Genomic DNA, 14,064 nt, shown 5'->3' with positions numbered 1-14,064 from the left:
AGTATATAGTTTTGTTTTTAAATTATGCAAGTAAGGTGATTTCGTGGTAGGTAGGTAGGTAGGTTTGACTGTGTTTTTGCATATTTTGTTGTGGAGCATAAAGCGTTCCGAATGTGTAATGTTAGGATTGGTTAAGATTTGGATTGGGATTTGAAAGGATTGAGAATCCTGGCCCAAGAGAGAAATGCATGGGTGGGTTGTCCACATTGTTTGTGCAATGTTATAATGGAGGGTTGATGCACTTGCAAGTAGTGTCGTGCAATTGCATATCGGTATATGCAATTACAGAGCGACTGTGTGCAAATCCTGGTCATCGTATTTTTATAATTAAGCAATGTGATGTTGTGGTGTTTAAGGGGTTTAGGGTGTATTAGCCTTTGGATTAGTATTCAGATTCTCGTCGCTAGAGACAATTGCATGATAGTGTTGTGTACTTGATTTGTGCAAGTTATTGAAGCTCAAAGAAGGGGTGAAGCGAAAGGAAAGCGCAAGGCCGAGAGTATTGTACAACAAGCAAGAGTTGGCCGGGATACATTTTTTAATTTCATGTAAGTTACACGTACATCTGAAAATTGGAAATGTGGTTGATTAATATTATGATGGTTTTTTTGATTAAAAATAAATGATTGACAGGAAAAAAGAACTACATGAAATGGGGAAAGTGGCCAATGCAAAGTTGGACAGTAAGGTGAGAGATGACAATGGAATGGGTCAGTTTATTAATTATTTTATTAAAAAGGCTCTTTCTGAACTGTCGTTCGTCCTACTCCTCTATATTGTGGAGCTGGATAATCTCGACGGCTCAAACCGATGGCAGAGGATGGGTCGGACTCGCTTGAATTGTCTAAGAGCTGCGTCGGCCTTTCGGACCTATGATCGTTGTGTCGTCGTGGGAAGATGCATTAGAGTTGTTGGGTGGTGCTGCGTTCACGGCAGCAGCGGCGGCAGCGCTGATATTCGGTGTTCGTATAGAACGTCATCTACTCAACAAGATTGCCATCTTCTCCAATTCCTATTGCCCGTATGTTATTATCTCTCTATTGCTTGTTCATTTTGGCTTTTATGATAAATTTAAGGTATTGGGATTGGAAACTCATAAAGCAATCAAATTGGATTTTGAGAATTGTGAGTTGGTCAATTTGATAATTATGAGAAATATTTAGAGTGTTCATGTTGAGGAAATTATGAATCCATCATCTCAAATGGGACCTTTTTACTAATTTAGATTGCTTTTCATTTTCATGGATTTATTGCATTGTTTTCTAATTCTGGGAAATGAATTGGTGCATTTCATGTACTAAATCTTCAACTTTCTGTTATTGAAATAGTTCGCAAGTTGAGTAGAAATGTTTAGAAAAAGAACTCTGTGCATGCCTGGGTGTGTGAATTTAAGTGATGTTGGAATGAGGGATTGTGTGCTGTTTTGTTGATTCTTCTTTGAGGGTCTCTTGCTTGGTGAGAATTGTAGAGACAGGGAAAGGGGAAGTGGGTAGACAGAGCCAAACTCTCACCCAGAAGCAGCTCCTCATCACTTTCATGTCAGGCCAAAGCTTCACCATCAACGTTGGGGGCAAAGACAATACCTCTTCACCATTCAAATTCAACTTCAATTCACATGCATCTGGCTGGGAGATTTTAGTTCCCACGCATTTGGCTTCTCTTGGTTGTTGTTTCTTTGTTTTCTCTCTCTTATTTGGTTCAATCAGGGGTTTGGGTTTAATGGTGTGGGTAATTTAGCTGGGTAATTCTATATGAACCCCATTATTTGCCCTTCACACCCCATAATCTCTTTACACCCTACTGAATTTTAATAAAATTTCAAATTACTCACTATACCCCAATTTCTTCCTAAATTGCCCTCATAAACCCCATTCCCTAACTTATTGTGTAAACCCTATCCCGTATCATACACCACCCATTGAAAACCCCCTTCCCTTTCATACACACCCCATCTGATATCAAACCCACCCCATCCCATATCAAGCCCCACCCCATTGAAAATTCCATCCTCTTGCAGACACACCCCATCGCACACCCCCATCATATTTACAACAAGCTCCACCGCACACTCCATCCCTTTTGAAACAGAGCCATCGCATAACCCATCTCTGAAATAGAGCCATCACACCCCACGTCCAACCCCAAACGCCTCACCCCGTCGCAAACCACCATTACCTCAGCCATTGCAAACATCCATCACCAATCTGTCAACTTTTCACAAATCCTTCGAAGAGCCATGGTTTGATTTCAATTTTGATTTCTATATTTAGGTTTCTAAGTGTTGATTAAGCCTAGGTTTGATTTCACTTTTGAAAAGCCAAAGTATGATTTTAATTATTGATTTCAACTTTGTGGGTGTATGGTTCGAACTTGGTTTTACGAAACTGGATTTTCGTTTCGGTTGATTACCACGGAAATGGTTATATTGCTTCAGTGGTAGTCCACCGAATTTGAACCTAAAATTTATTTTACTTTCGGTGGGTTACCACCGAAATAGTTACCTTGTTTCGGTGGTAGTCCACCAAATTTGTTTCCATTTTTCAGGAGATGCCCACTGAATGCATTTCGGTTTTTCAGTGGTACTCCACCGAATATGTTTTCTTTTTTCAGTGATAGTCCACTGAATTTGTTTTTGTTTTTCAGTGATTATTTATCGAATACATTACTGAGTGTGTACTTAATATTGTTTATTTTTAGATATGAAGAGGACTCGCAGAGGTACTACTGAGGCTTCATCATCTCGACCTAATAGACAGCATCCCACAGCCTCAACGAGGAGAAAGAGAGCGGCTCCCCAAGATCACTTTGAGGATACTATAAAGGTTGAAGATGTAGCTCATACTTATGATAGTAATGTTTGTTGATAAGACTGGCACGAGAGTTCAAATTGTGTACCTTAGACTACTTAGAGACCTTGATAATGTTGCTGGTTATTCATGGGGTTCTTGGTGCTTAGCATGGTTGTATAGACAATTAGGCCAAGCTTTGAGGTTTAAGGTGAAGCAAATTGCTGGGTACATGACTTTGCTGGAGGCATGGGTGTATGAGCACATGCATGGTGTTGTTGTCCTTGATCATGACCTTGATTATTTAGAGGTCCAGCCTCGTGCACTTCGTTGGATTCCAGGTTGAGACAATGGCACAACATCGGTAGACGTGCAGAAGTATAGACAGCGGCTTGATGCTTTGAATGCTGATTAGGTGTGTTTCTCTTACATATCATCCAACTTTGTTGTGTTTTATATTATATATATATATATATATATATTTTGGTTCAGTAATGTATATGGGAACCTTACAAGTTTGAAAGGGAACACCACCCATTTTCAGATGTTGCATTCTACTCAGGGATGCTCATATATTGTGATGTTATTAAGCCCTACTATCCTGAGCGGGTTCTTAGGCAGTTTGGTCGAGTGCAGACGATTCCTCCCAGAATAAGTGTCCCAATCAGAACTGGTAGTCGTGCCAATTCCTATAATTCTTACTTCGGGGAAATGTGGGACAATTGAGAGAACCACATGTTAGGAAAGGCAAATCGTAGTGTACTAGTGAGGAGACCATCAGATACTGTGCCTGGGTACTTAGAGTGGTACCTCAAGGTGGGATATCCGTTTGTCTAGAATCCTAATTATGGAGCTGCATTTGACCCATTTGCCTCAATGCAAAGCAGATAGTATCAGGTAAATTTGTTAATTTTGTATGACTTCCACTTTTTCAATTTTGTACTTTTTACTAAGGCATTGAATTCAAATTCGTTACAGAAGTGTGACGAGCATATGTTGTCCTTTACTAGGCCTCTCGTGGCATTAAAGGAAACATATCAAAAGTTGACTAAAATACTTACCTATTTGAGGTTGTCGATCCAAGATGCATACAAGTGTCTGTCCATGCGGTCACAAACTTCTCCTTAAATGGATTTAAATAATTGTCATGTTGTATTCAAGAGCTTTTTGAAATTTACTGAACTTAGACTCAATCTGTCGCAAACAACACCAATATTCCTCCTCCATTTCTGAATCAACCAAAGTATTCGAATCCTCATTAAATTGCTTCCATTGTTTGAGGGTCCCAAATAACTTCTTGTAGTTTGCCAACACTCCTTTGTTAATATGCCATCTATATAATAAATGTCGTGCTTTCGGAAATATAGACGTAATAGAATTCATGAGTGCTAACTCTCGATCGATGGTAATAAACCAGGAAGACAATTATCATCCAACAAATTCCTCAATGCAGTCAAAGCCCATGTGTAATTGTCTTCCTTCTCGGCATTCATATACACATACGCAATAGAGAATGTCATATTTGTAGATGTCACCCCCACAATTTGCAATAGTGGGAAACGATACCTATTAGTTTTATAGGTGCAATCCATGATAAGTACATGTGGAAATGCACGCGAAATCTCAATATTAATGGGGTGTGTCCAAAATAAGTCAGTTACAATATCACCAGATGTCCTATGCCACTCAATATAATTGTGTTCGGATAACTTAGTAAGCGATTATTGCATTTGGGTTCTCCCAGCAAATTCTTTGGTTCTATTTCGGATCCTAGCATTGTATATTGTCTTCATAGTTGAAACATTCATTGCATCTCTATCCTTCAGGGTGACCAAAATATCTCTGGATTTCACCAAACTCTTAGACATGTCCATCAACAAGGCATTCTCCTATTCAGAAAGTCGCCCCACAAATGAATAACCTTGAAGATACTCTGAAATAGGATGGTTGTGTACTCCACAAACAACCTCCAACTTCCAATCATCCCCATCACCAATATTGACACCTTTTAATAAGAATGGGCATCCACATTTCTTGGTACTAGTATCCCTAGCACATTTTTTCATATCACTATTTGCATCCGACCTTATATCAGTTGTCTCACTAGACTTGCAAAACTTATAGTTACTGCTCCTCTCACAAGGAAGTATTACTCGAGGTCTCCTCTTGCCCTCACCTCCATAATTAGACCTTTTAATTAAAAGGACAGTATTATTCATTTTTCCTTGTGCACGAGCCCATTTAAGTAATGTATCTCTACCATTGAATATCTACACATAAAACTCATATTATTTAAAGATAAAATTTGAAACATTAATGCTACGTTAATGATACTAAAAAGGATTTCACAAAAAAAAAAAAATTACTCAAAAAAATTACCAAATAAGTTGTGAATTGATCACTATAGTCTATTTCACATTCTGTTCCCACATTGTTGTCTTTAGTAAGGGCGTCACCTTGTTTTTGTTCCTTTAATGGGAGTAAGTTCAAAATAGCTTGCATTAAATTTGTGGTCGACAATAAGTTACTGAAAAAATAAATAAATTTCGGTTCGATGCCACCAAAACGCAAGTAAAATTTCGGTAATAAACCACTGAACTACATTCCATGTTATGGTGGATCTCCACCGCATATTAAGTTCATGACCGGTCAAACACAACCGAAATAGGTGCAACTTTTCGGTGGCATCCCACCAAATTTACCTATCGCATTCGGTACTAATGTGCTGAAAGCAATCAGCGACCATCATGAAATACTAAACTTGCAAAACGCCAAAAAATAAACTCATACCTCATTCGAAGCCTATCTAACTTCAATCTCACCATTCATGAATAAATACAAGATATTTTTTCACCAATATAAACATATAAATCTCGTTAGAGTTGTAGGAACATGATGGTTTGAGAAAAAAGTCAAACTAGGGTTGCAGGAACATATGTGGGGTGTAGTGAGCAATTTTAATTTTAATTTTAAATTTTTTTTGTCATTAATGGTAATTATGTGCAAGGATAAAATAGGTAATTCATGTTTAAAATTAGTATGGGGTGGCAAAGGACCCACTAATGTAGTGGTATGGAGTATTTACTCCCTCAGGTAAGGTCCTGGATTCGAGTTCTAGCATCCGTGTAGTGTGTATGAGTTTGTGTCTAATATAATCATTTTTATTTTTGACTCTGACATCAGCATGTAGGATTATATCTCAAATGAAATTGATGCCTTTTCACATCCAGCTCCTTGCAGTGCTTGTAGCAAATTGTTGGTTTGGGTGCTTTTCTGTGGTGGGCAAGGCAAGATATGGTTCATGACAGTGTAATCTATTTTTTCTCTTGCTCACTTCTTAAAGCTCATAGTTTTCTTCAACTGTGGTATCAAACATCTATTGTTGCCTAGTGAAAACACAACCCAAGTTGTTGAGTGCGTTAATTTCCATGCTCTCAATTTGGTCATTCCCTCTAACAGTTTGACACTTACAAGTGACTAGTAAAACCTTTTTAATTATTTATGTCAGGTTCAATTATTTTTTAAAAATATATTAGGTCTTACATGATGTTTTGGCATTTGTGGACAGTTAAGTTATCAATCTACATATTTTCTAGTGTATGGGCAGCTGGAACAGTTGGGCAGTTAAGCAATTTTGTCCTCCCTTTTGGCTGGTGACGCACACCTCTCCTAGCTGCTCTCAACTGCCCAACTGCCCATACATGCCAACTGCTCCAGCTGCCCAATACATGCTTTGGTGGACTATTCTTGGTTGCTTTATAGAAAGCTTGACTTTGGTTCATCTTTCTGAGTTCCCAAGCTGATTTGTCTCCCATGTATGGCTGCTCTAATATGTAGCATATGGCTCTAGGGATGTAGCCACATTAAATGTGATGGCAGCCAACTATGACTTTTCTGTGAATTTGGTTCAGTCTTTGACGTGCCGAGGGCTCCAGATTTATCCAATTGGGCTAAAATTTGGATATGTTATAATAGACACCCATTGGAACAACTTCTATCAAGAATGTCTCCTCATCCGACCTGTGTAAGTTACTGAAATGAGGCCTGCAAGATGACCTACGAAACTGGACTAACAAGGAGTGTGGCTCAAATTGGTTTTGTCTTTAAGCTCATATTCCTCTTATCCCAATCAGCACCTGAACAAGCATGGATTGCATCAAATATAGGTAACTTGCTGTCTTAACCTACAAAACAAACAAAAATAGGTAATAAAGACAAACTAAGCAAAGTCACTAAGTAAAGAAGGCATGCGAATGTATGAAATTATGAACTTATCAAATACCCCCAAACTTAGATTTTGCTAGTCCTCAAGCAAAACAAAGTAAAATACCATTTAGAAATAAGAAATAAGCGGCTAGCCTTCCAAACAATATCCTCAAAAAATCACCGAAGTATATGGTTCCAAAGAAACACAACAATCACAATCTAAGTTCCACACATGATTCAAGGGTAACCAAAGCTCACAATGACATCCTTAAGTGTAGCGTGTGAATGCCAAATCAGTACAACACCTGCAATTCAAATAAGTACATGCGCACACACTTAGAGCAAAATCAAGAATTCCAAACCCCATAAGCTCATTATCAAATCATCTCTCCACAATAATACCATATAATACCAAAGATCAAAAGGACTTTACAAGGGTTGTAATGAAGCTTAGGGTAGTGGTTAAATGAAAGAGGGATATGGATATATAACAACATCTTGAACACAACTAAAGCATAAGTAAGAGCATGAGAGATTACTGATCTTTGTAACAAGCAAGGAACACATACATGAGCATATTTTCAACAGAATTTCAGCACCTTCATATCTGTTTATTTGGCCTAATTTTGTGGCTCTTGACCCTAGATCACCATGATCTTCTCTTTTATAACACCCTAGGGCCGTGACTATATTGGTCACACTTCATTACCTCTTTTGATTAGTTACCAATACCCCCAAACTTATTTCTTTTCAACACTTGGGTTATGGTACTATTGATTCACTTTTGCTCCAAAAACCTTGCCTTCTTTATAACTCTCTTTTGAAGATAGCTTTAATTGCTCATAGAATAAGTAAGAATAAAAAAACAAAGGTTCATTTGGTAGGAATGTTTTATACAAAGAAAGGCTTAACGTAGGCTCAAATGGGTTGACTAGGGATGAATACATGTAGAAGGATGGTTAGAAAGGCTCAAACGGTTCAAACATGGCCTAAATCACTTCCTAAGCATTGTATGGCAACAAAATGTCTCAAGAGATATTCAATAAGTTCTAAAGTATGAAACCAAGATCATGAGATAAGTTGAATTGCATAACATCTCCAAGTAGCAAGAAATTGGACTAACTCGGCAAAGTGTTCAATAAGTGCAAGGATGGCATGCAAAACAGAGTTAACTCAGAATCACACAAAGACCTTAAACAAGATGATTGATTTATGCAAAACCAAATTTGAATTAAATCCAAGTCTTATCATAGGTGTTTGAAAGGATGACAAAGCAACTCACAAAATGCTACGTTGTTGGCCATTAGACACACTCAAAATTTTAAAATTGACAATTTGAAACAACATAACTAAATCCTTCCCCCCAAACTTAAATGAAACATTGTCCTCAATGTTTAGAGTGTAAGAAAAAGCAATGCCTCATAAATGAAAGGAAAGAAGACAAGGGAAAGACATAACCAAAGGTCAGAGTTCAGAAAAACTCCCATTTGAAGCAATTAGGACGCAAGCAAGCTTCCTCGTATATTCTATCTTCTCTTTGTCACCTTGGGTTGCCTCCCAAGAAGCGCTAAGTTTTATGTCTTCAGTCGAACATCCAAACTCTGGTGAGCTTCAAGAGAGTGGTGGAGGCTCCTTGAGTGCTTGGGACTCAATATTGGCATCAAAGTTGGCATCAAAGTAAGGTTTCAACCGATGTCCATTCACCTTGAAGGTGCTACCATCCTTAATGTTTTGAATCTCTACTGCGCCATGATCAAACACATTAGTAATAACAAAAGGGCCAATCCATCGAGAATGAAGCTTACCTGGGAAGAGCTTAAGGCGTGAATTGAATAAGAAAACCTTCTACCCTTTCTCAAACATCTTCCTAAGAATTTTCTTGTTGTGATATTGCTTTGTTTTCTCCTTGTAAAGCTTCGCGTTCTGATATGCTTCATGTCGCAACTCCTCCAGCTCATTGAGTAGAAGCCTCCTTTTCTCACCAACGGCTTTCATATCAAAATTGAAGGCCTTGATTGTCCAATAAGCCCTGTGCTCAAGCTCCATTGGTAAGTGACAAGGTTTACCAAAAACAAGTCTATACGGAGACATACCTGTAGGGGTCTTATAAGCAGTCCTATAAGCCCACAATGCATCATCCAAACGCATGGACCAATCCTTCCTTGTGGCGTTCACTATCTTTTCAAGTATGTACTTAATCTCCCTATTGCTTATCTCAACCTGCCCACTAGTTTGAGGATGATAGGGTGTTGCCACCTTATGCGTGATTCCATATTTCTTCAAGAACGCTGCAAAAGCTTGGTTAACAAAGTGGGAGCCACCATCACTAATGATTGCTCTAGGTATGCCAAGCCTTGTAAAAATATTTCCTTTGAGATAACTGATCACAACCTTAGCATCATTAGTTCTAGTGGCAATGGCTTCCACCCATTTAGAAACATAATCGACATCAACTAATATATATTCAAATCCATAAAAGGTAGGAAAATGGCCCATGAAATCAATTCCCCAAACATCAAATATATCAATTATTAAGATATTGGTGAGAGGCATTTGATTTCTAGTATGTAAATTACCCATATGTTGGCATATATCACATGAAGCACAAAAAACATAAGCATCCTTAAAAAGGGTAGGCCAAAAGAAACTTGATTGTAGCACTTTGCTAGCAGTCTTCTTTGCTCCAAAATGGCCTCCGCATGTGTGGGAGTGACAAAACTCCAGAATGCTCTTAAAATCACCTTCAGGCACACACCTTCGAATTACTTGGTCTGGACAATGCTTGAATAGATATGGATCATCCCAAAAGTAGTATCTTGCTTGCTTCCTAAGCTTGTCATGTTGGAACGTATATAACCTTGTAAGGAGTTCATTAGTGCACAAATATTTAATAATATCAGCAAACCTAGGCAATGGATTGAGAGAATTCAAAGCACAAATGGAGAAGAGTTGCTCATCAGGGAAGCTTTCACACAATGGAAATGAATCCTCCTCTTCGTTAGATACATGCACCAATCTACTCAAGTGATCAGCCACGACATTCTCACTTCCTTTCTTATCTTTTATCTCCAAGTCAAACTCTTGCAACAAGAGAATCCATCTAATGAGTCGTGGTTCGGCATCCTTCTTAGCTAACAAGTATTTCAATGCTGCATGATTAGTATAAACAATAACCTTGTTAGTAATCAAATATGATCTGAACTTCTTTAAAGCAAATATGACAGCTAACAACTCCTCCTCTGTGGTGGAATAGTTGAGTTGGGCATTGTTGAGGGTTCTACTAGCATAGTAGATGGCATGTGGCTTCTTATCAACTTGCTGTCCCAAAACAGCTCCAACAACATAATCTGAAGCGTCACACATCAATTCAAAAGGCAAGCTCCAATCCGGTGGTATAATGATTGGGCAGTTGTGAGCATCTTCTTCAAAGCTTGAAAGCATTCTCACAGTCTTGATCAAACACAAAATCCATGTCCTTGGCAAGGAGATTGCACAGAGGCCTTGCAATCTTAGAAAAATCCTTAATGAAATTCCTATAGAAACCTGCATGGCCAAGGAAAGAATGTACTTCTTTGACAGAAATAGGTGAGGGCATGGAGGCAATCAAATCAATCTTAGCTTTATCTACCTTGATTCCTTTACTAGAGATGACATGACCAAGAACTATGCCTTGGTTAACCATAAAATGACATTTTTCCCAATTAAGCACAAGATTAGTCTGTTCACATCTAGCCAACACCTTGGATAAGCTATGCAAGCATTGATCAAAAGAATCACCAAAGATAGAGAAGTCATCCATGAATACCTCAATGAACCTTTCTACCATGTCTTAGAAAATGCTCATCATGCACCTTTGACAAGTGGCTGGGGCGTTACAGAGACCAAAAGGCATCCTCCTATAAGCGAAAGTGCCAAAGGGACATGTGAATGTCGTCTTCTCTTGATCCTCTGGGGCTATGACGATTTGGTTGTAGCCTGAATATTAATCAAGGAAGCAATAGTGGCTATGGCCAGCTAATCTCTCAAGCATTTGATCAATGAATGGAAGAGGAAAGAGATCTTTGCTTGTCGCTGTGTTGAGCTTCCTATAATCAATGCAAACTCTCCAGCCCGTGGTCATCTCTGTAGGTACAAGCTCGTTTGCTTCATTCTTCACCACTGTGATACCTGACTTCTTGGGGACAACTTGCACTGGGCTCACCCATTTACTATCAAAAATAGGGTAAATAATACCAACATTTAAAAGCTTCACTACCTCTTTTCTTACCACCTCCTTTATGTTCGGATTGAGACGTCTTTGGGCATCCCTCTTGGGCATTGCATTGTCTTCCAATAATATCTTGTGCATGCACAGTGTTGGGCTTATGCCTTTGATATCTGTAATGCTCCACCCAATTGTAGTTTTATGCTCTTTTAGAACTCTCAAAAGCTTCTTTTCGTCATTTGGTTCGAGATGTGAGGCAATGATAACAGGTAGAGTCTCATTTTCACCTAAATAAGCATATTTAAGGTGTTTTGGCAATTGCTTTAATTCCAACTCTGGTGCCTGCACAAAGAAGGTAAAACTGTATTAGTAGGTGGGCGTAATGATTCAAATTGGTTTGCATACCTCTTTCCAACTTCTATGTAGCTATCCATGCTGTAAACAAGCTCAAGAAGTAAAGGAAAGATCACAGCCTCTAAGCTGTCCACTTCTTCTTTCCTTATGCTTTGTGTGATGCATGCTTCAATGGGCTCCAAATAACTCATTGGCAGTGCTTCTTTCACCATAGTATCAATTGCTTCAAGATGGAAAACTTCATCCTCGTCACTTGGAAACTTGGAGGCTTCAAACACTTTGAATGCTATTGTCTCATCAAACACATTCATGGTCAATGTACCCTTCTTCACATCAATAATAGCATTGGCAGTTGCCATGAATGGCCGACCTAGAATGAGTGGTAATTGATTGTCATGAATTGGTGCTTCTTCCATTTCCAACACCAAGAAATCTGCTGGCAAAATTTGCTCTTCCACTTTCACCAAAACATCTTCTAGAATGCCCTTAGGGTACCTAATAGTTCTATTTGCTAGTTGAATGTTCACAAATGTGGCTTGCAACTCACCAATGTTAAGTTTCTCATAAACATGATACGGCATAAGATTTATAGAAGCACCAAGATCAAGCAAAGCTTTTTGAAACTTAAAATCACCAACTATGCAAGGTGTAGAAAACGAACCTGGATCCTTTAGCTTTGGAGGCAGCTTTCTTTATAACACTGCACTTACCTCTTCACTCAATGCAACTTGTTCATGCTCTTTGAATCTCCTCTTGTTAGTGCATAGATCCTTCAAAATTTTTGCATACTTTGGAATATGAGCAATGGCATTAAGCAATGGGATGTTGATTTACACCTTCTTGAATGTTTCCATTATCTCATCCAAGCCTTGATCTTTCTTTGACTTTGATAACCTGCTGGGAAAGGGTGCAATAGGTCTAAAAGCATTAGTTGAAATTGGAACTTGATTAGCATTAGATGATACCTTAGGGTTTGTGCTCTTTCCAGAGGGATTGAGGGATTGTTTGTTGGAAGCTGTGGGCTGCCCATGTGGTGGTTGAATGATCTCCACATTTTCTCCATCTTCTTGCTCTTCATTGGCATCTCCAACCTCATTATCAATTTGTTTACCACTTCTCAAGATGTGTACTGCTTTAGCATGCTCTTGATGCCTTGGATTCACCTCCGTTTGGCTTAGGAAAGTTCCGGATGCTCTATTGCTCATGGAGGATGCAATCTGCCCGACTTGCACTTCTAGTTTGTTCACTGCATTTTGAAGATTCTGATTGATTTGCATTTGTTGCCCCATGAACTTCTTGAACATGTCTTGCAATTCTCCCATTTGATCACCCCTTTGGTCTTGCACTTGTTGGGGAGCTTGCTGGAATTGCCTTTGTTGTGTTTGGAATCCTGGGGGAGGTGTTTGAGATTGTTGCACATTTGGATTGTTGTTCCACCTGAAATTAGGATGATTTCTCCATCCCGGATTGTACGTGTTTGAGTAAGGATCATTATTAGGATTCCTTGCTTGAAGGGCATTTGCTTGTTCTAGCATGTGCTCCGCAAAAGATTGGTCTTGAACTTCACTTTGTTTCCTAGAGGGCCAGTCACTGCCTGTTGGAGCAAAGAACACATAACATCAAGTTTTGCAGCAATCTCATTATTAGTACTTACCTCAGAGACCACAGCTTTCATAGGAGCTTCTCTTCCTTTATTGTGGCTCCATTGTTGAGAGTTAGCACTCAAGGATTCAAAGAGAGTAAAAGCCTCATATGCTGTTTTGTTCATCAGTCCTTCTCCACTTGTTGCATCTACCATCATCCTTTCGGAATCAAGAAAACCTTCATAGAAAGATTGCATTTGCATCCAACTCTCTATGTTGTGGTGTGGCAAGAACTTATCATCTCCTTGTACCTCTCCCAACATTCATGAAAAGCTTCTCCTTCCTTTTGTGTGAAACCAAGAATTTCCTTTCTAATCTTGTCAGTCTTTCGAGCCGAAAAGATTTTCTACAAAAACTTATTAGAAAGCTCTTCCCAAGTATGAATTGAAGCATTAGGCAAAGAGTATAACCAAGACTTAGTTTTGTCTTTTAAACTGAATGGGAATAGCTTCATCTTAATCTGCTCATCATCAAGGCCTTGAATTTTGATTGTAGCACATATTTCAAAGAATTGCTTAATATGCATGTAAGGATCCTCAGTGGTATTACCATAATAAGTTGGAAGAAGATGAATCATACCACTTCGAAGCTCAAACTTGTCAACTGTGAGTTGAGGATAGATGATGCACGAAGGTTGATCAGTGACTTTGCGAATGGAAAACTCACACAGGGGTTTTCAAGGTTGGACAACAAGCGCACCACCTCATTCAACATTATTGTTGTTGTTTGGAATCTCTGCCATCTTGCTTGAACCTTCAGATTCGTAACTTTTAGATTCAACGCTTGAAGAACTATAATTCCTCCTTAAACCAGCACATACAGCAGCGGTTCTTAGGAAAGTGGCTCAGTGAACTTTGCTCCTGATCAGATT

General features: G+C 38.8%; 1 protein-coding gene and 1 pseudogene across 1 annotated transcript; both read right to left on the bottom strand.

Annotated features, from left to right (window-relative positions):
* LOC18780943 lies at positions 4,676-5,288 on the bottom strand. Its single transcript, XM_020562462.1, has 2 exons — positions 5,166-5,288; positions 4,676-5,056 (listed from the first exon to the last, which is right to left on the bottom strand). Exons 1-2 carry the CDS (start codon positions 5,286-5,288, stop codon positions 4,676-4,678), a joined length of 504 nt encoding a protein of 167 aa, XP_020418051.1.
* On the bottom strand, positions 11,520-13,456 carry LOC109948752 (annotated as a pseudogene).

The sequence above is a fragment of the Prunus persica genome, chromosome G4 (genome assembly GCF_000346465.2).
Source record: "Prunus persica cultivar Lovell chromosome G4, Prunus_persica_NCBIv2, whole genome shotgun sequence".
Taxonomy (NCBI): Eukaryota; Viridiplantae; Streptophyta; class Magnoliopsida; order Rosales; family Rosaceae; genus Prunus; species Prunus persica.
Note: the sequence above shows the minus strand (reverse complement) of the source record. Positions and strands in the feature narration are given on the sequence as shown.

What these genes read in the sequence shown, in the direction of transcription:
- LOC18780943 (XM_020562462.1), bottom strand. Translation starts at nt 5,288, where the DNA reads ATGCAAGCTATTTTGAACTTACTCCCATTAAAGGAACAAAAACAAGGT. An exon ending in ATCAATTCACAACTTATTTG is followed by an intron (nt 5,057 to 5,165) that starts GTAATTTTTTTG and finishes TTTTATGTGTAG; the next exon opens with ATATTCAATGGTAGAGATAC.